Genomic DNA, 24,782 nt, shown 5'->3' with positions numbered 1-24,782 from the left:
CTTTAACATACTAAATATACAGCTTCCGGCTAGACTGATAAAACTCCAGCACTCCCAGTCTTGTCTATAAAAAACACCTTTTACTAACTTCCCTCTATTACTGTTGAGCATTGTGCAACACCCATAACTGCACCACTAGCATGTATTTGTCACTGGAGTTTGTATCCCTTTATTATCTAACTTTATTCAAAGCAATATGGAGGCTTATATGCTGCCAGTAGCAATGGTACCGTGGTGCCCTGCATGGTACGCTATCTCCTGTTCTCCTGCTCAGGTCTGGAGGAGTGAAGCTCTTTCAGCAGGCCTTATACCTGAAAAGCCTTTACAGGTATATGATCAATATACTTCCAGTAAATGTGCTCAGTGAGAGATCACGTTTCTGTCAAACCTGGAAACAGACTTCTTTCTCTCAAAGACTTCCAAGAAAATGCACAGTCCTTGTTCCCTGTATGGGTCTTTGTAAAAGGTGGTAGCCAGGGGTTAACACTGGTACCTACCCAGATCTTTCACCTCTGAGAGGATGAGACACAGAGTGAGCCAGAAATACTGGTTTTGTTCTGAGCTCTGTACTGAGGACCAGAAGACGTTTTTGCTAACTGTACCAAACAAACCTGGTCCAACGTGGAATATTGTGAGAAACTAAGTTGTGTTTTGGCAGTAGAGAACTAATTTTCTGTATTCAAAGGTAGTTGTGTAGTCATAACAAGGAGAAATGCTAAGCAGATAAGTGGACAGTAGAAGGCCTCAGTGTTCGAAAATAAGGTAGAAGCTTGAGAAAAACAGGATGAACAGTGTGAGAACAGTAAAACAAAGATCACAAGTTCTCAAAACTTAAGAAAGGGGAAAAAAAAAAAAGAGAAAAAGGAGAAATTAAAGGGTTGAAGAAAAAAAAATGTACATATATGGTATAGAGGAGCGTCGAGTAGCTTGTGAACCTGTAGTACTCAGCCAATGAGGAAACAGGGGAGGTGAGCAGGTGCCAGGTAATAGGGAATAAAAGGTTATGATTTGTTTACTAAAATGTGCTCCTAATTGGCAGGACGCCCGCCATTGCAATTGCAAATAAAACAGCTTCACAGAAGATCCTGTCTGAAGAAAATTATTTGAGATTTTTCTCACAATATCCAGCGTTTACATGCATTTGTTTTCTTTATGCCTCATCCCTCCTTATCGTTAGCTATTTCCTGGAATCTGTCCATAACACTTTATGGAAATCTGCATCATATGAAGACACAGACAGGCTTTTCAACATATATAATAAGACAAAATGAAATGTCCTAAATGCTCCACTGGTAAGACTGAAAAAAGTATTCACCACTTGCCAATGAATGATCTTCCTTAAGAAATAATGAGCTTCAAGTTTAAATTGCTATTTCAAAGCAAACTAGGCATTGACTTTGTTAGTGATGTAGAGATACTTAGTGTTTAACAACCATATATGCTAATTTAGGATAGGCTGGTACTCTGTGGTTATGGTGCTTACTCCAAGTAAAGCACTAGACCCAGATGCAGGTACAAGACAGATACAAAATTAAAAAAAAAAAAAGAAAGAAAGAAAGAAAAAGAAAAGAAAACTAGGAAAAGAGGGCTGTTTACACAGGGATCAAGCAACTTGCTTTCAGCCTCAAAGAAAATAAGTGTCACTCACACATGAAATGGATATTCAACAAGAAGTTCACACTATAGGCTGGTAACATTTGCAGAATCCAGAGGAAACTTATTCTTCAAAAGAAAAAAAAAAAATGACCTTGACTCATTCAAATTATTCATGACCAAATTTCATCAGTTTTAATAGGCAGAACAGGGACCCTGGAAAGAGGCCAGCGAATAAGTTTGTCATACCTTAAGGGAAAACCTAGTACCAGCAGCTGGATCTCATGCCAAAGTCAGTGGCTAAACAGTACAAGAGGAGGCTGTAGAAGGCCAGTCTGCAGCTAGAAATACTTGCACAGGGACAGTGGGGACCTTGAACCTCCAGAAAAATTAAAAAACAACTCAACCTGAAGAATCTATCAGATCATGTCTTCTGTTTGGCACTGGACACTGAGTATACCTGGTTTGGGTTATGCAGTTGAATTTGTAATGAGGCACAGCTTAATGTGTGTCATCAGAACAAAATTTTCAAGATACAGCTAAAAGATATATTAAATTTCCATTTATCACGTGCTTTCCAAATTCAAGCATTCCTTTAGGGAACAACTGACAAAGAAGTTTCACAGAGTTTAAGTTCAACTAACACTTTTAATTTTAATGAGTAGTATGTGAATCCTTCCTTTATATTTCTAAGTATTGCCAACTTTCTTACTCAGTTATGTAAGAAAGAGTACCAAAAAACTCTCATTACTGCACTAGAGAAGGCAGAAAGAAAAAAAAAGTCAAGACAAAACTGTACGCAGGAGTCCATGAAACAAAGACTAGAATGAGGATGCTGTGTTTGTTACTCAAATGAACTTGTCATTAAAATGTGCTATAACCCTTCTTCATTTTAAGATATAAACGGGTAGAAAAATGCAGTATGCTTTTAAATCCTGTTCTTTCTGATATAGAAATGTCTACTACTGCTTTAATATTGTTTTTTTCTTCAGTTGATATTGCTTAAGTGTACACAGGTGGGCTGTTGCTAAAAACATCTCTGAAAGTGCTGACTTGCAAATTACATGACAATGACTAACCAGCAAATAGTTGAGAGAGATTTTACACAGCAAGACAGTTATTTCAGCAGGAAAACAAGGCCATGCTGCACACTAGAGTCAAGCGGTTGCACAGCCAGGCAGATTCCTAATTAGTCCGTTTTAGCAGCGTGTCCATGCCAGGGACAGGCTGAAGTAGCATCACTGCCAGTACCAAATGAGGAACATTCCTCTTCCGTTAATGCTTATTCCAAGTGATTTTGTAGCACTTTGCAATGAGGATTGTGCTAGATAGACATGGAGCTCTCATGGTCGATGCATACGGGCAGTATACTACAGAAGAACATTAAGAGGTTGTGCACTCTGTTCACTTGTGGCCTGTGCAGAAAGCAGCATGCCTGAACGCTGCATTAATGCTTACTGCATTTTGCCCTTGCTAGCCTTTCCTCAACCAATCCACTTGATTCATAAAGTTCTGGGAAAAAAAAGAAAAAGAAAAAAAAAAAAACACTGTATGGTTTCTTGTTTTATATGTATCGATAATCGCTGTCCAGCTTATTTGGAAATGACTGTGATTGGGTATTAGGTGATTGGCCCTGGAGTTGTTGGCACCGTCTAGCTGGCAGATGTCTTAATCTTTCTGACTTTGGTAATGCAACTTTGGGCTAGAGTTTCCTTTGAACAAGTTAATGCTGGGAGATGATGCAAAATATCATGCAGTGATTCCAACTGAGTGCAGCAGTGTGACTGTTCCTGGAGTAAAGCAAATTAGAAGCCAGCCCAGAAATGGCAACCTCCACAAAAAAACAACAAAAAAAAAAAAACAACAAAAAAAAACCCTGAAAATCGAGACATTTTTCAAGTTTATACCTACAATAGTAATGAAATTGTGCCCACGTATAAATAAATAATAGCAGGTTTGGTCCTCCAATTAACGCAAAGTAAAGAGAGTAGCCAGGACAGAAGCTCTCTAATGAGTCATACACCATGTCACACACGGCTTAGCCTGGAGAAGAGAAGGCTCTGGGGAAACCTTACAGCAACCTTCCAGTACCTAAAGGGGGCCTACAGGAAAGGTGGGGAGGGACTCTTTGTCGGGGAGTGTAGCGATAGGACAAAGGGTAATGTCTTTAAACTAAGGGAGGGGAGATTTAAATTAGATATTTGGAAGAAGTTCTTTACTCAGAGGGTGGTGAGGCACAGGCACAGGCTGCCAAGAGAAGCTGTGGATGCCCCATCCCGGGAGGTGTTCAAAGCCAGGCTGGATGGGGCTTTGAGCAACCTGGTCTGGTGGGGGGGGGTCCCTGTCCATGGCAGGGGTTTGGAACTAGATGACCTTTAAGGTCCCTTCCAACCCAACCATCCTGTGATTCCCCAGCTATGAGATGGAAGATACGTCCATACCGCACACAGCACTGCGTTGCTGGGACACCCAATGCAGGAAGGTAGTTGGCTACTGGAAGCTGTGCTGAAAGGAAAGGATTCTTTATCTCCACAGCTACAGAAGCCCATTGCGATACCTGGACTGCTTCCCACCTAATGGCCATGCAGGATAGACATGCACAGTGCCAGTTCTCCCTTTTTTCCCCCAGGTCAGACCCTTTGTTCTTCAGTGCTCCACGCAGGTTAGTAACAAGCAGCACAGGAGGCAACACGTGTTTTTTAAGTGCGATCCTGATCTCACTGAATTGTCTGGGAATAGAATTAGATCCTTGAAAACATGATTGTTTTATTGGAACCAAACAGATGGGAGACACGGACTACTGAAATAGCAGCTGGAAAAGGCAGCTGGTTCATTTAAAGCAGGCAGCAGCTCTGCTTATTTTTAAGGTGTCTTGTTAGCAAACTAGAACTGAAGTGGAGCCTGGTCAGGATTTGGAGATGAATGTGCTCTTCTGCTGTCTGTGCAGCTAAGAAGAGCACGAACTGCTCATGGAGCAACTCTCCAGAGACTAGCTTAGGAGCAAAGTTTGTATAAGGTTTTGAAGGAGAAAATGAGCAGTAGGCTGCTATCAACATATCAAATGTTAAGAGCAAATTATAAGCAAATCCTATGGCCAAAGGGAAACAAACAAACAAAACAAACAAACAAACAAAAAAACATTATTTTTCTTAGTTTTCTTAGGAATACTTAAAAAATAGCATTTTCTAATAGACAACTGGGGAGACAGAAGGAGAACATTTAAAGTAAAGAGAGACTCATTTTACTCTTTTCAGTCTGAAATTTTCCAAAAAATTGTTCACCCTGTCCATGAAATAAGTAAGGCTATTTCTGTGTCAGACAAATAGTTCTGAAGGGATTTCTGATGGAAGAAAATCCATTAATATCTATTATGAGATGACAAGTTCATCACACGGCCAGAAGTGAAGCACATACATTTCACTCCATTTCTATTTTATTCTTTGTACGTATAGTAAAGGCTTAGCTCATCATCAAAGGAGAGTGAGTAGTCATACTTCTTCCATTTACCACAGGAGCTAGTTTTCTTACGTTACTATAAAACAAAAATACATAGCAGAGAAGGTAAGGCAGATACCTATAAATAAATAAATAAATAAATAAGACAAAAGTTATCTTCAGTGTTAAACTATCCCTCCAAACCTAGACTATATTTGAGTATAAATTCAGCACAGCAGTATTTGGGTGCATGGTTGATTTTATGCTAACTCTGTTATCTCTGTGTAAATGAATTTATAGCTAAAGGTATTTTGCTAACAGGGCCTAAGCAATTTATTGAACTGTGTCCTGAGCATGACTACAGGAAGTCTAGATTGGTTTTTACCCTAAATATTTCAATATGAAACTTAGATTTTACAGAGAAATGAGTCATAGAAAATGCCATCCTATTACTGAAGGGACGTCTCTCAGCAAATAAAGAAGTGTGTAATGGCAGGAATCAATTCAGTTGTTTTATTTTAACAGAGGTGCAAGAAAGGTGATCCTGAACATAGAGTATAAGAAAATTTGAAGAGACTGGAAAAAGAATGGAGAGAAGCAGGAGAAAGGGCTTGCTAAGTCTTTATCAGTATCATGAGCAACATCCAACCCTTTCTTCATCCAGCTAGACATACCCATTTCTAAATTAAATTCCTTCTCTTCCTCAGCCCAGTAGGCCATACCCTGACCTGTCTCGGATATTACCTTAGCCCTGTAAGTGCCATTGCCTAACTCCACTCCACAGCATCTTGGGAGAACCATTAATGGAAAGCCATGCCCCGGGACTTGGCCCAGAAACACAAGGCTGCAAGGGGCTTACACCATGGAGCATGGAGTAGTCCCTCCACATTTCACAGGTAACCGTTAACGCATACGCCCCAGCCATGACCGTGATAATAGTTTATGAAATTGGCTCTTTCAGCTATACACAAGCTGGCAGGAGAGGGAGCAACACTTTCAAAGCTGGGTTGCTAAATTCCTAGTTTTGAATTGCCATTTCTGAGTATTTTTTGTTGCCTGGATTGTACAACACTGAGGGGCAGCCTTAAGAAACGTTGCATCCTGCTGTGTCTAATTAGCCAGTCAGCACTTGAACTTTGTTTGGCTCAGATGTGACTGAACAGGATGAAGTTTAATGGGATAGAAATCCAAACCATATGTCCATATCTTAGTTTTATGGCTTTTATTTTCCTTAGAATGTGCCCAACTTTGAGTTTTTCTTTCAACTTCAAAAGGTTATCTCAACAGGCAAGATGGAAGCAGTGCTATTTCAGCCATGCAATTTTGTCTACGGATATTAAAACAGATGTCCAGTAAGTTGGCATAATTATGTAAATTGCCCAGGAAACAGGAAATACAGGACTACATTGCCAAGGAGACAGAGATATATTGAATTTCCATTCATTCTTTTAATATCTGAGGCCTCATTCTGCAGAATTTGCTTAAGTACACACAACATATTTAAAAATATATATTTTATTTTTAAAAGATAAATACTTACTAAATGTGCCATCAAGTAAATATCTTTATTCCACAGTGCATTCCAAAGAACTTACTGTGTTTTCCATGAGCATGCTATTTCATTATATTACACTGAAGTTACATTATTAACCTACTACAGTCTAGTACATAAAGATTTCACTGTTGTCAGGGAGCTGCTTCTTACACTAAGAGTTATTAAGGATTATTTGTATCCTGTCCTAGAGAAATTGAGCTCCAAAACCTTACATAGCAGATTTCTGATCATCCTCCTTACAAGCAAGATTAAAAAATAAATTTGATAAATCTACACTGTGTCAATAGTCCTATTAAAAAGACATGGGTGAATGAGTATACACAGTAACTTCAGGCATCTCATTGCAGTTCCCATGTTCAAAGCCTAGGTTACTGTATTGGCCTTTGGGAAGCAGAGACACCAAACTTCAGTGTCATTACTAACCTTGGGAGGCACCTACTTTATAGTCTCAGTCAGCAGCATTTGGTAATTTACAGCCATGATCCTGCAGCGCAACAGAACAAAAGACAAATGTAACTCAATTACACTTTCGACGGGGACACGAAGCTATGTGAAGAACACAGAAAATTCTCATCGATTTCAATAAATTCTAGATCACTTTGTTCTTCTCACTATCCCTTAAATATTCAACAGTCAGCGTCAGACAAATATTCCACTCAAATCTTGATTTTGACTCACAGGCTGCATACACAGGTTGTTGTGATGATGATTAGAAGGCTATGAATATGCAGAGCAATGTCACAGCCCCCACCCCCCCATTATATGAGTTAAACGTAGTAACTGTGCATATACTGAAAGGTCAGTCTAATTTCTTGGCTGAAAGGTCAACATTTTTGTGAAAGGCTTACAAAAAATATTTTTTTTTTATAAACAGGGTGAGGTCACTTGAAATATGGAAGGAAGTATAAATCAAATCAAGAGTAAAATCAAAATGTTAATATTAACAACTGAAGGAAGATAAATATGATAATGTGATCTTCATCTCTCTAAACAATAATCTCTGATTTCTCTGAAGCCAGCACACTTCTTCAGAGAATGCTTTGAGGAGTGATAAATTACACACTGTGTTTTCTTGACAGTGGAAGAGTATCCTTATTATTAAGCATTTCTTTGCTATATGATCCTGAAGTTTGCAAGTCTCCTGTGAGAGATGTCATCTCCTCCCATTTAGCATTCAGATGTCTTTAATGCTAATTATCCTGTCATTCCTTAACTCTCTGTGGAGAGTAGTTTGTAAGATTCTGTAGATAACAGGTCTGTAGTTCTGTTGATTTTTTCACCTTCAGAAAGTTATATGATGTTTATTCCCCCAAGCAGAGACTATCTGTGGAAATCTGTACAATTGAGTGTACGTGTTGCAATGCCCCTTAGGCACTGTTGTGCCTCGTACATGCTAGGCTCCCTGTGCAGTACTCAGACCACTTAAGTTAGGTGCTTTGTTATATTCTGTGGCACTTTAAGAAAACATTCACAAATATTCAGCACACTAAGAAGGAAGGCACAAAAGCTAGTCAAAAGCAAACACTGAAAGAAACACAGTTCGATTCCTTTTGACTCAAATTTACATGTCAAGTTCCTGTTTACAAGGAGCGATATATGCTGCAATTCAACAACTATGGCGCTGTCTTGAAAAGGAAATAGAGAAAAGGAAATAAATAGACAGGTTATACATTAAAAAAAAAGTAATAATAACAATAACAATAATAATAACAATAATAATAATAATAGTAATAATTAATAATAATAAACCACTTTCAAATAAGCAGGTTGCAGTCACATTGCGCCTTTACCCCAGTCTTCCTGCAACAGCCCTTATTACAGCTCTAGTGATGTGAGGAACCCAAGTTCAGCTCTCTCCTCGGTCTTTTAGCTTTTTCGTATGCATGAAGAGATGGCTAAATGGTTCTGTGTCACATCAAAGGCAAGTAAAATGTAAAAAAACAGCTTAAAACCCTTTGTAATATGATGCAAGTTTCACCTACATAAAGGTATAGGTGACAACAATATAAATGAGGATCCCCCAGAAGTTTTCAGATATACTGAGTAAAAACCCTGCTATTTTCTCAACTGGAAGGAAAGAAATCCCCTTTCAGAAAATATTCAATTTATTTATTTCACAGAAAAGCCCCAGACTCCTCAAAGTTGGAAAAATATTTTTGGTAGTCACTGAAAAGGTTTCATTTGTTCCCTGGCATTTCTACTCCCTTCTACACTGCCTCCTCCCCCCCACCACCCCCCCCAAATTATACCACGTCAGCTGTAACATTCTTACAAGACAGGATATGAGTACTTTTCTCTTCTTCCCTTCCTGACATTAAAACGGTGAATGAACTGAGTATCCGAACACAGCTACAAGTCAGCTAACATTAATTCAAAACCTGCCAGTTTTCTGAAGTCATCCTCACAATTTTAGCTGTGAGCTTAGCTTCAAAGAAAACTTCATTGATCTGACACAGATACAGTCCCAAGTGATAAAAGAGGAAGGGAGAGCTGTTGAGTATGCATGACTTCTCCAAGGTCAAAGTCTCATCAGACTAGCAGGCTATTAAACATCTTCCTCAAACATTCAGACTTTTCAACTTGAAATGGCCGTTCTTAGCCAAGGCCTGACATCAGTCCAGATCTATTCACTCCCTTTCAATACAGATGGCTAATTCTGATATTCCCGTTCAAATTTTACAAAATACTTCTGATATCTCTTCCTCCATTATCTGTTCCCTACCTTATGAATGCGTGTTTTCAGAACTGAAGTTGATTTATTATTTAGTCTCGCACCATCCTGTTAGATGTAGGCTGCTACCAACAGGGGGCCCCTAATTATGTTTCCTTTTGATGTGCATATTCATCACCCGGCTCTGGTTATGATCAAGGGAGAGATTTTGAAAAACAAGGGCTAACATGAGAACATCCAGACCAGGTCAGACCAGTCTCCTCTCTCACAGAAACTGTTGCTTAGAAAAGAGAAGGAAAATAAATCAATTGTGTAATGAAAATTGCCCAGAATGTCCCCCATCTCCAAGGATTCGCAGCATGGGTAATTTTTGACGATTAAGTTGCATCTTTTTGTTTAATAACTCTCAATGGATAAATTCATGAATGGAAAATCCAATTTCTTTTGGAACTTAAACAAACTTTAGACATCCACAATTGTTATTTTGTGTGAGGAAATGTCAACTTGGAGTTTTATTTGTTGTCCTTTGGTTCTTGAAGAGACTGTGAATATTGTCCCCTATGCCTAAGTGGTATTCCACTCATTTTACAAGCATTCATCATTTCCTTTGTCAATCACTTCTCTTCTAGACAGAATTGTTTGAATCTAGTTAATCCATTTAATCATTCATGTGCGGAAACCATTCCATTTGATGCATATCTTCTCTGCAAGTTCCCCAGTTCTACTACAACCTTTTTAAGACAGAGGGCACAGGACTATTTGATAGTAGACCATGTATCTACTTATTGCCATAGTAACTGTCATTTATTATGGATGACACTCATTTGGATTGTGCTTTATAGCATGGCAAAGATGTGGGACATGATGGGCCAAGGACTTCATGTTATTGCTCATACCTGTACAGCTTTCAGTGCAGAGATAACGCCTGGCATCACAAAAATCAGTTTTCTTTTGGCCACGGTGGAAGATCTGGTCTCTTACCATGTTTGGCCAGGATTGGGGCTTACAGACAATAATAGCATGGACTGGTGTACATGGCCCATAAGATGTGCACGAGGACTGACATGAGAGCCTCCCACACCTCAGGGAAGGGCATTAACAGGGTTAGTACCTAGCCCAAGGGACTAGTCTCTCTCTCATTCTTGCTTGCCTAACAGGTAGAATAAAACAGTCACATCTTGAAGAAAGAGTTCCTTAAAGCTTATTTTCAATTCTAAAATCAAAAACACGCACGCAAAACAAACAAATTTGAAGACCTAAGTTTACTGGACTAGAAAGGTCACTTACCATTCAATTTTTTTTGCCTCTTTCTTACCCACTGATGCTCTAACACTGAATCAGGCAGTTAGAAGCAGACAGGGAAGAAATATCAAGAGACAAGGATAAATATTCATCTGCTACAGCAGAACCAGAGTTCAAGAGAACCAATATCAAAACAAAAGACAAGAATTCACAAGTAGGCCTTGATGTAAACTCAGTAAGTAGAGACTTCAGTTGGCTACATAGAACTAGCTACACAAAACCCCTTTTCCCTAGGGCTCATTTTACCACAAAGCTCAACTCAATACACTCTCCCTTCAAGGTGGCTTGTGCTGCAGAAGAGTAGCTTGCTGGGCTCAGCTGTTTCTTGGAGTTGGAAACATCTGTGACAGAACCTGCTCAAGCTTATTCGTTTGGCTGCAGTGCTAATCAGGTGGGTTAGCAAAATCCTCTTCACCCTGCTTCTGACTTAGGAGAGGTTAAAACCTCCACTAAGGAAAAGCTAGTGACTTTCTGAGTTTGGTGGCAGTTTGTTTTAGTCACCTTGCTGTGCTGCACCATTAGCAGATAATACTTAAAGGCTGTATCTCTTTGTGCCGTTGTTACCTTGTAAAGGGGTAACAAGGCAGAGTGCACTGCTGACAAGCCTTGGGCAGCCACAGAATCTCTCTCACCACTCTCTTCCCTGTACTCTGTTCAAGTGAGCTATTAGCCACTCTGATAAGCAAAGGTGCTTCGCTTTTGAGTGGCTAAGAATGAGATTGTTTCCCAGAGCTGAGGCTATGAATGGAATGACTGATTCCATTAATATATCCATGCAAGCCCTGTGGGTGGATGTTGACAGCCCAATGCACCATACTGGTTCTCCCTTTGGATGTGCATAAGGAACAGTAGGGTGCTACAGAATGCCAGGTAGCTGCTTCTCTTTTGCAGCAAACCACTGTTATTGGATTTGATAATGGGAAAAACACAAATAGCTCCTATAGCAAAAGCAGAAAAACAATCTGAATCTGTGCTGTATGTTTCATCAGACAAATGAATTCCCTAGAAATTTCATTTCAAAGCAATACTAGATTATCTTCTCTAATAAGTATAAAATTGAATGAGTTCAAACTGGCGAGATGACATTCATTTTAATGAAGAAGTGCATTAGTACATACAAATCAATTCCTTGCAAGATGCAGGCTCTGAACAAACAGCTCCTTGGATGTTCACAGCAATCAGTGCACTGCTGAAAGCACCAGACCATGCACCTGAAGTCTGGCATGTAGTTTCCACTCTGTTCTGAATAATACAGTCACTTTTGAATGTAAGAACCAGTTCCCCATTTGAATGAGGGGATTGTGAGAATATTTGTACACTTACTGCACTTTGCTATATTCCCATGGGATTATTTCAAAACATGTTTAGCAGAAGAAGAGTATAAAAGGATTTGGTTCACAACAAATTCAATGTTTTTTTCCTTAGTTCCATGCTTGAGACAGTAAACTATTCTATCCCCTTTTTTTCCCAGTACTTAGAAAAAATTTGAAATGAAAACTCCCTTTCAAACTGAAAAGCTTAAACATTTCATTAAAAAATAATGCTCCCTAAACATAACATTTCAACATAGAAAACAACTCTCTACTTTTTTTTTTCTTTTTTTTTTTTTTTTTGAGGGAAGGAGGGTCAAAATTTTATGCCAAATACAGACAGACTCTGAATTTTTAATGGTACTCACATTTACCAAAATAAATTCAGCCAATTGTGCTCAACGCACAGATTTCATGGTTTGGAGAATCACTGAAAAAACAGACTCAGATTTGTTCATCTTTTACCTATAACACACAGAAGCAATGGTTTTAACATCCACTACACAGAGCTTTAGATAGGGCTGTGATATTTCACTAGCACATAAATGAGTACAGACTTCAAGTGTATGAGGAGCGGCAGTGACTTATTTAAGAAGAAATAAGTGTTTGTTGGGTTCTGGGTTGCCTTTTTTTTTTTTTTAAGGATGATTAAAGGCTATCATTTCCTCTTAATGTTTCATAATTGGTTATTTAACTCCCACTGACACTAATGGGAACAGCCTGCTTAATCACTGCATGCAAAGATGAATACATTTGAACATGCAGTGGGTGGGAGCTGCCTTGCCTACTGAGTTTAACTACAAACAGAAAAAGGATATGAAATCTAGTGCTCTGTTGACATTGTTTTACGGATCTCTCTAGCTGTGAATTTTTAAAGCTGGAGCTTCTAGAATATATTTTCAAAAGAAGACTTAAGTACCCTGTCCCATGCAAGAATACTGAGACACACAAAACCTGAGTGATTTTCTATGAACCCAAATTTACAAGTTTATGGCAGAGCCAAGAACAGAACATGGGTTTCTGCCTCCTACTTACGTGCCGTAATGTTCCCTCTGCAATTAGTTAAAACTGATCCTTTTGTGCTTTCCAGCAAAATGTGCAATGAGGAGCTGACTCAAGTACACTGAAGTCAGTGAAGGAACTCGGTGGCTTTTGGATCACTTGCTATATATTTTAAGTGATACGCCTCTTTCATAAATTGATGATTTATAGCAACAAAGACTGCCTACATCCATGCCATTGCAAGGTACAGCTGGGAGGGGGGATCTAACCGCGTGCATACTGCTGAGTTTTTGTTATGCCTGGTAGCACTCCTGCTCATGAGGCCACTGTACATGGAGGAGTTGGTGAACCACAGTAGAGGTAACTTCAGCAGACCCAAACCTGTGCTGTACTGCCACGTGTGTGCTGTGCCAACAGCCTGGCTTCAGGCCTGTGCTGGGCAGTGCAAATCCCTTGGCTGCAGCATAACTTGTAAGTGTCCTTTTTGTGTGACAGTAGAAATGATGAATAACATTCTTTTCTTGTAAGAAAATCACATAATAGCTTGAGTGACCCAAAAGGAGTATCTCAGAAAAATTATTCATAAATCACGCTTCTAACAGAAGCATGTTCACAACAACCCATTCTCCATATGCTCATCTACTTCTTGTGTCTTTAAAAAACTCATTTTCTTTTTCCTAACTTTAGATCTTTTTATTTAGTTATTTTACCTTCTACCCAATTGACCTTTTCTTGGTTTTGATCTGTTGTATTTGAGATCTGCCTAACCTAACAAGAAAATGTCTTTGAAGTGTCCTCTCTTGTTTTGTTGTTGTTGCTTCTATTTCTTCAAGTTAATTTGTTAATTACCATGTAATGAATCAAGGTAATGATTTAGTTTCATTAAATATGTTGTTTTTTTCTTACATGAATACACTTCTTCATTTCACTTTTTCTTCTTACTGAGGGAAAACCTGAGGAGTAAATTAAATGAGGAAGCCCGTTTGTAAGGACACGGCCTTCAACAACACGATCTGACTCCAAAACTGACCCGGCTCTGTGGTCCACAGACCAAATGACTTCCAGAGGACTCTTCCAATCTAAACCATTCTATTGTTTTGATATTGTTAGTCTTGAATTTTGAGTTTTTCAATAAGCTTTAGCATTTGGTTCCCTCAGCAACATGTTAAACACATCACTATTGGTTCTGTAAAGAAACATACAAACTTCACCAGTCCAGGAAAAGGTCTGGATCCCTTCACCGTCTTCTTTTAAAACTTGTGACAACTGAAGCTCAAATAACCACCTGATTGGCCTGTTAACTAGAATTGGCATACTGCTATATTCCTTCACGTCAAACTGTGCTTACTAGTCTAGTGACCACCAACTACTTTGCTATGGGGATATATAAACGTTGCAGGATCACAGCTAACACGGAAAACAGCTGAACTCAAAACACTATTACAGACCTAATTCTCTACAGCCTATTTGAAGCTGATGTATGAGTAAACAATTTCCTCTCAGGTTTTCCTCATTCAACCTCTAACCACCTCTATGCGCCTCTAACTGACACACACCACTGCAGACCTGCAGAATTACAGAAAATAAGGCTGGAGGCAGTCTGGGAGATTAGCTAACCCACTTCCCTCCCCACTGCAGGTTCAGTCATTTTTGCATCACTCATAATAGGTGTCTGCTGAAACTCTTGGTGGTGATTCCTCAGCAGTTTCAGACAATCTGGTAGAGTGTTTTACTGCCATTAAACTATTGTTTCCTTAATTTCCTCTGCTGACACTTAAGCCCACTGTTTCTGCTCAGTTCCTTATGGTCCCATGTCCATAGACTTAGGGACATGAAGAACAGTCTTTTCTTCACAAGAACTGCTTTTTATTTAAAGACTACAAAGTATGTCTTTGGCCAATAAAGTTGGAGTAAAAATACAAAGCAAGAGAGTCATACAGACTTGTATTCTTTAATGAACTGGAAAAGGCTCTTAGAAAATGCTGCAGTTTTCCAGTCCAAAATGAAATCTTGAAAACACAAGATTTCATTCCAAACAGATGTTCAAGTTCCTACTTATCCTGTTAAGCACAGTGTAAAAAAGATATAATCCTAAATAATATCTCCATGCAATTCCAAAACAGTGCATAACAATGCCCTCAACCATCCAAATACAGAACAGAACAACAAGGTACAATTTGCATGGACAGTATGACAAAGGTGTTGCACTATAAAATTCCAGTGTAACACTGACCATGACACAACTAACATCTTATATGTGGATAAAGAATTTGTGTAATTTTCAAAGGTCAGATGAAAACAAATAGGTCTAGATACAGTCCAGCAGGCATTCATTGGGTTCCTGCATAAAGTGAGAAAATTGTTATGAGAGAGTACACAAAAGTAAAGTTTGAAATAAAGGAAAATAGAGTTCCCACCTTTTTCCTCTGTTAGAATTTATACCACACAGCTAACATGAGGAAACAAACATTATCTGTTAGTATCAGAATGGTCTGAATCTGACTTACAACAACACCTACACAGCAGTAACTGGGTCGCTAATTAAGAATAACGATAAGCCATGCTCTCTGACACCACTAACTTCAGCTGGCAATGCTCTCACGCTAACTCCAAATTTCACACCCTGCCTTTCAAGCAAATAGGCATTAACTTCCCAAAGAGTCACGGGCACTGAGGTCACAGTGTTTGGGGTTGCTATTCCAACTGAAAATGAAAAATGGACAGCCTCAAGGAAAAAAATAACCCTGAGTCATTCTCAAAGCTGTAAAACTACAATAGCTACGATGCAACTACATCTACTGCTGATACAGACATAGAAAATCCAGAGACGCTTGGGGGAATATTATAAACCCGGGTCCGTTAGCAGCTTGCTATGGAAATACCCTCCCAGCTTAGGTCTGAAGGAGATGCAGAAAGCTGTCAGGGTCCCAGCTCATTCCTGGGAATCGCCATCTACTGGTGGAAAAGAAGTTTCGCAAGCGCATCCAAATGCCAGAAACGCTGGCGCTTTGGTACCATTCTGGCTAGAAGTACTGTTGCACTTACAGTACACTATGCAGACGGGAAAGATTATGTACCTGGACATTATCAGTGCAAGGGAGGGAGGTGACTGGCCAGATGAAAATTAACTTTTATACGGATTAAGGAAGAATGAATTAAGAAAGAGAAATAAATGACAGTCTGGGTAGCTCTGATTTTTGCAGTGTCCTCAGCACCAATATACTGTTAAGAGTGTTTTTTGAAAGTCTGTCCAGCTCCCACTGAGCTAAAAGAAAAAAAAATCAACCCTCTGTAATGTTCTTGCAACCAAGAGAGAAAAGTATGATGATACCTTCTGATGCTGGCTGCATGAATGAAACTGCCTCATTGAAACATTAATACATCAAACAGCCAGGATGGGAAGGACACAAATGCCAAATATGTTGCATCACTCAATTGGTAATACAGGGTACAAGTAACAATAGGTGAAGCTGTTGAACATGTTCAGGAGAACCAAAAAGAAATGAAATTCCTCCTAATGCCTATAATATATTTAGCTCTCTTGCTTCTCAATACTAATATAATTTTGGTGTGACTTTGAGGGAATTGCCTGTGGGATAAATGTTTCTGGTACCTTGTTGAAGTCTGATTTCCCAAGTGAACTAGTTAAATCGTATTTCAAATTTCTGATCCATATTCATCAAAATTGTGAGTACTTCTTTGCTTTAATGGCCATTGAAACACTGAAGCCAGACCTAGAGGTGATCTCAGGCCATGGCATTTGGATGAATTCAGTGTGACATGGCAGTAATGATACTGTAAGTGCAGAACCAAGTCAGCCTGGCCTGGGCCCTATTACCTCCTTGATACTGCATTCTTGTTTACATGTAAACAACATGGGACTTCATGAAGCAGCAAATCACACTTGAAGTGGATGGAAAGCAGTTTATTAAGTCTGAACAGGTGACAAAGCTGTTCATAAAGACTAAGCAGATAGCAGTATTATTCTTTTTTGCGCTAGTAAGGAAGTAGCATATCAATTTGAAGCTCTAACCATGCCTTTATGAGTATCTTAAAACCAGGTGGAGGTACCTACAGCCAACTGTTAGTACTGATACCTACACCAAACCTTACTATCCCACAACCCTCATTATGCACAGGACTGAATCCTACTGACTGTTTCTTTAGTAAAGAAAAGAAAACGCATAATCAGCAGATGATAACACTGAGTACTCTGAACTGGATGTCTTTGCACTGGCACAGATCAAATGGGTGCTTTTTCTCCACATGTGCAGGAAAAAGTTTTTTTAAAGTATGAATTGCATCATATGCATAGAGACACCTAGAGAACATTAAACAAAACAACATGAATCACTATGCAAGCAAAACCCTGACTGACAAAGTGTACAAGTTTAATAGGAAATGATCATTGCAGAATTTAGTTTTCCTGCTTAACTGGAATCAGATCTGTTTGACAGCCAAATTTGATTTAGCGGCTTCTTTCAGTCAGTCTAAAAATCTTCTCCTGGCCGAGGAGGCTTTTTTTTCCTGTCAAATACCAAATAGTAGAGAACAGATGATATAACATACATATTATGTACATATACATAAACATATACATATTACATATACATATACATACATAGAGCTATTACAAAGTAAATATTTTTTAAGAAATTTGCAAAATTCTGTGAATATCTTCCTTTATGTAAGTGCAGGTTCCAGCTATGGTATGCTTTCATGTACTTCACTGAAATTTGCAACAATTGCTCTTCAGTTCTCTAGAAAGCATAGCTTAAGTAAAGCATTGTACCAGCCAGCTTGTGGCTCCCCAAACCATATCACGAAATAGTTATCCCATAAGTGGAGTCCTGGGACTAAACTAAATATCTTTAAAAGGAGCAAGCAGAGGAAGAACCATTATGTACAATATGTTATTTGGTAAAAGACACATCAATTAAGCTTTCAGTTAAGATTCTGGCAAACATCTAATGTAAATGTGGTTACTACCTCAATTGTGCTTCAAAGAAGGTATTAACAGAGAAGGTCTTCTGCATCTTTTGAACCTAGAAGATACGTAGCCAGCTGGAATCTACCTCCTCTCAATGTGGTTGCCCAAGTCTAGTTGGAAGGTGAATTTGGCCTGTTCTGGAAAAGTGTCATCTGTCTGGGGTATGGGAAAAACATTCTGTTTTTCTATCATTTCGGTAGATATGCTCACCCACATATGCTAGTCATGGGAAACTGCATGATTCAGACAGCTCCCTTTTCAAAAATCACTGAAAGAAGTCTTCTGGAAATGAAAATAGTCATCACTAAAGAAATTGTGGACAAAAATTTAAGAATTTCAGAACATGTGAGTATTGATATGCCCTGGAAAATGTTGCATTTTTCATGATTTCCTTGGGCTATTATTATTCCTCTTTACCAATTCTAATAAATTATCTGTTGCTCCAAGGATTAGATAAAGACCAGTATCAAAGTATGCTTTCAGAAGTCTTCAATTCAGTCTTACACAAAGACATTTTACAAAGAGCTCTTCATCTCTTCTTACTTCATCCTGCCAAGCTCCATTATCAGCGTACTCTCCCTCCAGGACAGGCTGCTCTGACAACAGAGCAGATGAGGTGAGCTGTAGCTCTCTTCTCTCATCCATGCGTGTTTTACGCTTTTTTCCCCACAGTGTGCATATATCTATACCATCACAATATATATTTTGAAGTGACGCTTTTCTCCCAGTAATTGATGTTCTTAAAAGAAAATCAACGTGGCTCAGTAAAAAAGGCAGTAAGTCACTGGACCTAAAAATATCAATTTTAAGGGAAAAAAGAAAATATTTGAAGCCTGCATTAGTAAAACCTGCTGTTCTGAGTGTGCTGGCCACCTAGCACCATTTGGATTTGGTATCTGCAAAGGTCTCTGGCCAGCACTAGCATGGTCTTCAACAATAAGTGCCACAGTGCAGAGCTATGCAGTGATGGTTCATCCTTTTTAAGAAGACAATTTTTTAAGAGTTGCAGTCATTATGCCTTGTCAAACTAGCAGTAATAAAGGAGCATCAGAAAACAGTAATGCTGGTTATTATGGGGCTTACTGAGAATCTCAAAGTCTGCCAGGAGGTAATACACTACAAAAGCTACTTCAAATATAATACACAAGTGCGCATTCTGCAGACTCACTGAACTGCTAGAAAATTACCTGACATTGGAGAAGCTGAAGAATATAGTAATTATTCATGAAAGACTAAATGAATTCTCTCATGTTCTCCTGGTGATTGAGATATTTATTTTCTCTTCTTTGTGTCTCTTGGCTGCCTCTTTTATCTTTTATATTCCGCAGCACAATCAGATAGCAGTAATTATCAACAAGCTTGATCCCGCCCAAACCAAAGTGATGGAAAACTGCCAGTTGAGCTCAAAGGGAAGTGAAAACGACTCCCCAAATTAAGGAATAGTCACTGTGGTAATAAACTAGGACTTCAGCGTTCCTGTCACTTGTTTTGTGTAGCCTTTCTTATTTGCTTTAGGGAGATAATGATACAGTAACATGTAAGAAGAGCATTTTGCTCTCATACATCGGCTATGCAGTTGACATTTCTGTCTCTAGATTAAAAAAAATTGAGAGGCCATATTTTAACTCCTGTAAATTGCAAAATCTCCTCTGATGAGATACTGATTTACAGGAATTACCTGGCCTAGAATCTGTGCTTCCAAAATTGACAAAGGCTTGATGCATCTCTCTGGGGAAAAGGCCAGTCCACAGTTACTCAGAATACACACTCAACCTCAGACAAATAACAGACAAGTTATTAAAGAGCTGTTCTTGCTTGCCTTACCTGATGTCCAAGTGAAGTCCTCTCTTCAGAAAGCTGTTGTGATTGCTTCTAAAATTTGTTGTTTCAAACTGCAGATTTATACCAGTCTTTCACTGCTTGTATAAAAGTTTGCCACATGTGAAACAGTGGTTGAATTAAGGGAAAGTTATGTGCATCCAGTGATTGTTTTTGAGCAAATTCTGTTTTATTTTAAGTAGAAGGGGGCCATACTGAAAGGAGCAAGTCCCAAACTGCTTACAGTCACTAGGAAACTCTTGTGGAAAGAAAGGCAAAGGCTGTCAATGGCCTCATATTTTAAAGCAGATAATGATCCAATGGGCCAAATCAGGAAGGCAGCAGAAGGTTGTATCTCCTCTCTTAGATTATCCCTCACTCATGACAGACCTCAGTGTGTCCCACTCCTCCTCAGTGCTGGGTCAGTCCTCTTGCCAGAAGCTGAAAACCTCCTACCTCTTTCCCAGCTGCTCATGTGCTTTGATTTCAGGTACAGATCTGCCTCCTGAGAGAAAACTGGCAAACATCATTGTCATAACGCCCTTTGAAATATCATCTACATTTCTTGCCGGTTTTGAAAACAGAAGTCTCAGAAGTACTGCATTCCTGTCAGTGTTTGTGAAAACAAGTAGTCAGGTACAGCAGAGGCCTTCCTGATGCCCCCACAGAAGGGAAGGCTGCCGTGGAGCAGCAGGACTCGAGCTCTCCTCTGGCCGCGGCCGGCGTGATGCAGGACCTGACTGGGCTAGGCCAGCTGAACACGGGGAGCCTCCCAAACACGGCCGAAAGTGCAGATTTTCAGGGCACCCCATGGGACAGGGGGATCTGCAGCTACAGTGTAAGGCAAGAGCCGTAAAGAAGAAGGAGGCAGGTGAGGCTGCCGAGCCAGCGACAGCACAAGGGCCATCAGCGAGCCGCTCGGACAGCCCGCCGCCGGGGTGGAGCCGCCTCACACGAGGGGCTGCGGAGCGGCACCGCGGGCGGGAGCGGGCCCCTCCCGCCCCTCAGGGCGGCGGAGGTGGGCGGCTGCGGGCAGAGCCCCACGCCCCTCAGGGCTCCCCACAGCCCGCCCCGCCCGGTCCCGTCCCCCCCTTCTCCTCCCGGGGCGGTGCCAGGAGCGGCTCGGGGCGGGCGGCAGAGACGGGCAGAGCCGGGCCGGGCGGCGGCGGAGCGCAGGGAGCGCCGCGGGAGCCATGGGCCAGGAGGCGCCGTGGCTCAACCACTCGGGCAGCCCGCGGGCAGGGGGCGATGCCTGCGCGGGGGACGGGCAGCGCCCCGGGCCCTTCTCCGCCGCTGCCGCTGCGCTGCTGGCGGCGCTCATGGGGCTGCTGGTGCTGGCCACGGTGCTGGGCAATGCCCTGGTCATCCTGGCCTTCGTGGTGGACCGGAGTCTCCGCAGCCACGGCAACTTCTTCTTCCTCAACCTGGCCATCGCCGACCTGCTGGTGGGTGAGTGCCGGGGCCGGCGGGAGGGGTGTGGGGGTCGCGCTGCGGGTGTCACCGCCCAGCTCTGTCCGCAGGCGGCTTCTGCATCCCCCTCTACATCCCCTACGTGCTGACAGGCGAGTGGAGGCTCGGCCGGGGCTTGTGCAAGCTGTGGCTGGTGGTGGACTACCTGGTGTGCACTGCCTCGGTCTTCAACATCGTCCTTATCAGCTTCGACAGGTTCATCTCCGTCACCAAGGCGGTAAGGGCTGGGCAGGCTGTCCTGAGCTGCAAAGAGCTGGGGGTGGGAGAGGGGAGCCCACAGCACAGGGCTTAGGGCAGCTGCATGGACTGAGGGGGGGCTGCAGAGGCTCCAAAGCTGCCCCGTCAAGTACGAGGGGGGCTTAGGTCTGCCAGCTCCCATCCCAACTGAGCCTCAGCCACCACCGGAGAGGGGAGCTGTCCAGATACAACCCACTAGTTCTGGGAGACAGCACCTTGGGCAGGAAGGGCAGGTGCTTCTCCTACAAACACAGAGTAAGAATTACACTATTTTAGAAACTGGCACAGGTGGTATATGCTGCTGATGAAGCTAGAAGGGCAGAGGGAACACTGTTTACTTATTTCATCCCCAGCCCCACCTTGGTTAAGGTTAAAAATGCAGTACCCGGCTGAAACAAAGCATTTCCTCAAAACACAGCAATACATCTATCGACAGCAAGGTAGCCAACTGCATCTCAGCTACAGCGTAAAGCAGAACTTTTTGCAACAGGTACCAGTGCAGACAGCGGTGCATGGCTTAAAAGTGGCAGAGTGTAAATTAACAGTAACTAACTTCCTTCAAAAGAAGGAAATGCTATTTCAATGCAACAGCCACAAAAATAGCCTTGCCTCAAGTCATGCAGCACATCAGTTATTGGAAAAGGAGTAGACTAGACTTTCCAAAGAACAAAACCTAACTTCATTTTCACTTCATAATGCCACTAAATATTTTACATAGTGCTGAAATAACACATTTTGTCTGCTCATAGGTTTCACTCTTCTACACACAGTTTGCAGCTATTCTTCAGCGCCCTGTTCCACCCACATTTCCTTCAACATGAATTTAGCTTCATTGCTCTTTATAAATCACAGTAAGGCAGTGATACCTTTTCAGTAAATAGCACAAAGAGTATACAAGAGCACTTAAACAGATTATATGCAACTTATTATTTACCAACTTTTTTTTCAGGAAGAGAGGAGAAATGAACAGATTAATTCTCAAACAGTCAACACAACATTCCTTTATTTTCTAAGTTTTGTATTAGCCATGAATTTTACTTTCGTAAGCCACACTCATGACTATACACACAGTATAAATATATAGACTGGATAGTTTCAGAAACAGAAGGGGAAACTAATAAATGAAAGAATTCAGCCACTTGGAAATGTTTCAAATTAATCTTTCATATAAAAATCTCTCCCAAAGCAAGAGTGTTCTGTTGGGTTAGAGCAAGCTGCCTTGGGTTACAGAAGCTGCCTGTTGGGTTAGGGCAGTTTAAGAACATACGAACAAGATTATATAAAGTTCTAAATTACTCTCTCAGTGAAAGTTTTGATCTTCCTACAAGGCTACTAATTATTTCAGTAGCAGTCTTGTCAGGCATTGCAAAATTAGACCCAATTCAGACAAACTCAGAATTCCTCGGCTGCATGGGTATTCTAACTAAAACAGCTTTGGAGATCAAGATCCACAGACTGGGGCAAGTAGGCATGAATCCTACACAGAATTCAAGTTCAAGGACTTCATATTCCAAAATATTTCTCAGAAGTCCACAAGGTTGGCCACTGTAGAGATGTGAAGACTGAACTCCAATTCATTATATGAACATTGTCCAATACACCAGGAAGTTAGAATATGGAATGTTAGATGATCTTAAGATTCTACTCAATTTTATTGCTGACATGGCTTATTGACTTAATATTACTGGCATACTTATTACTTTTTTGCATCTTAGATTCTCTGTTTTTCCTAAAGGGCAATTACCCTTCCTGTGAAGCACTTTGCAGACCACAACACTCCATCTATAAATCTTATTTGCACATAATAGTTCTGCAAGTAACTCAGAAAAGAAAGAAATTAGGGATATCAAAAAGAAAAGCTTACCCATTTATTTTTATAGGCAGTTTTCACATTAAGAAAGGGAATTAAAAGAATATCCATGCATGCTATATTCTTTTAATAAAAGTTTAAAATCATTTAATTTAAAATACATAAATGAATTCTAAAGCGCTATGTCTTTAGATAAGCTATAAACTGGTGTCACAGCTAATGCCGTAGAATACATAAGCAACTAGTGACAACCAATTCTAGAAACTGCAGTGGGTATTTGCTCTGGAAAAGCCTTTGTTTTCTGGCTTGTAAGATCTGATGCACATTCTCAGAACACATCCAGTCAGTCAGTCACCTTGATAATGTTTGTTACAATGGGTATTTCACAAACACTTTTTCTGTGGTTCTCCTAAGTTTGTTATAACCCCTATCTCCAAAACAATATATCATCACTGACCCTCAAACTTGAGAGGGTCATATTCCAAGGTACCAATAGTACCTGCTGAGATACTACTAATATATGTGACTTCTGTGTTTCTCAGGTGAGTTACAGGGCACAGAAAGGCATGACCAGAAACGCAATATTGAAGATGATCATTGTATGGATTGCTGCTTTTCTTCTCTACGGTCCAGCCATTCTCAGCTGGGAGTACATTGCCCAAAAGAGCATCCTCCCTGAAGGAGAATGTCATGCAGAATTCTTCTACAACTGGTATTTCCTAATGATTGCCTCTACCATTGAATTCTTTACACCCTTCATCACCGTTACATACTTTAACTTAAGTATTTACCTCAACATTAGGAAACGCACATCCCTCAGAAATGAAAACATATCACCTGGTCAAGAGGACTGTGAAATGAGTTTCCAAGGAAAAAAAAGGGAGCACACCATATTTTTTGTAAAACCTTCTAACAGACACAAACACGAGAAAAGAGCAAGCAGCCTTTCTCCCCCCATAAAGGCTCCACGGCTCAGACTACATAAGTTTGACAATCAGTCATTAAATCTGAATGTCAATCAAGACCTTCCACCACTTCAGGTGGATGTCGAGACCAAGCCTCGTAAGAACAATTTCTATAAAACTGCAGAAAACATATGCAACATCACCAGAGTGGACATTGCTAACACTATGGCAAATAGATTTAGACTTTCCCGGGATAAAAGAGTAGCAAAGTCTTTAGCAATTATTGTCTGTGTGTTTGGTTTGTGCTGGGCACCATATACACTTTTGATGATCATCAGAGCAGCTTGTCACGGGCACTGTGTGCTACATTCACTCTATGAGACTTCATTTTGGCTTTTGTGGGTGAATTCAGCCATTAACCCTATTCTATACCCACTGTGCCACATGAGCTTCAGGAAAGCCTTTATAAAACTCCTGTGCCCAGGAAAAGCCAAAATCCATCCTCATATTTTTATGTGAAAAGAAAGGAATTTGACAGTAAGTACCTCTTGCTTTCAGTGTGAACATAAACTGGCTAATACTCACCTGCAAATATTAAGTACACTGGGTGTTTAAAGGAATACTGCCAAGTAGATACAAGCATAGATATTTAGGAATGTATAGAAATACAGTCATTCATGTAGC

General features: G+C 40.5%; 2 protein-coding genes across 2 annotated transcripts in view; one reads left to right on the top strand and one right to left on the bottom strand.

Annotated features, from left to right (window-relative positions):
* The window catches only part of SHCBP1 (SHC binding and spindle associated 1), a 45,133-nt gene extending 27,083 nt beyond the window's left edge, over positions 1-18,050 (bottom strand). The window contains exons 1-2 of the mRNA XM_067004603.1: positions 17,944-18,050; positions 17,081-17,189 (exon numbers count right to left, since the gene is read on the bottom strand). Of these exons, the coding sequence (XP_066860704.1) occupies positions 17,081-17,189; positions 17,944-18,050 (216 nt within the window). The remainder of the gene's footprint in view (positions 1-17,080; positions 17,190-17,943) is intronic.
* A 2,819-nt stretch (positions 18,051-20,869) lies between these two features.
* Positions 20,870-24,699, top strand: LOC106039607 (histamine H3 receptor-like). The gene is made up of 3 exons (XM_013186909.3): positions 20,870-21,125; positions 21,197-21,363; positions 23,736-24,699. Exons 1-3 carry the CDS (start codon positions 20,870-20,872, stop codon positions 24,615-24,617), a joined length of 1,305 nt encoding a protein of 434 aa, XP_013042363.1. The 3' UTR covers positions 24,618-24,699.
* Positions 24,700-24,782: the final 83 nt, after the last annotated feature.

This window comes from Anser cygnoides, chromosome 12 (genome assembly GCF_040182565.1).
Source record: "Anser cygnoides isolate HZ-2024a breed goose chromosome 12, Taihu_goose_T2T_genome, whole genome shotgun sequence".
NCBI classification, from domain to species: Eukaryota; Metazoa; Chordata; class Aves; order Anseriformes; family Anatidae; genus Anser; species Anser cygnoides.
The sequence above is the reverse complement of the archived record's forward strand: the minus strand, read 5'-3'. Positions and strand labels throughout refer to the sequence as shown.

Coding starts and splice junctions, on each gene's coding strand:
- LOC106039607 (XM_013186909.3), top strand. CDS start 20,870: ATGGGCCAGGAGGCGCCGTGGCTCAACCACTCGGGCAGCCCGCGGGCA. Junction 21,126..21,196: donor CATCGCCGACCTGCTGGTGG/GTGAGTGCCGGG, acceptor CTCTGTCCGCAG/GCGGCTTCTGCATCCCCCTC. Junction 21,364..23,735: donor TCATCTCCGTCACCAAGGCG/GTAAGGGCTGGG, acceptor TGTGTTTCTCAG/GTGAGTTACAGGGCACAGAA.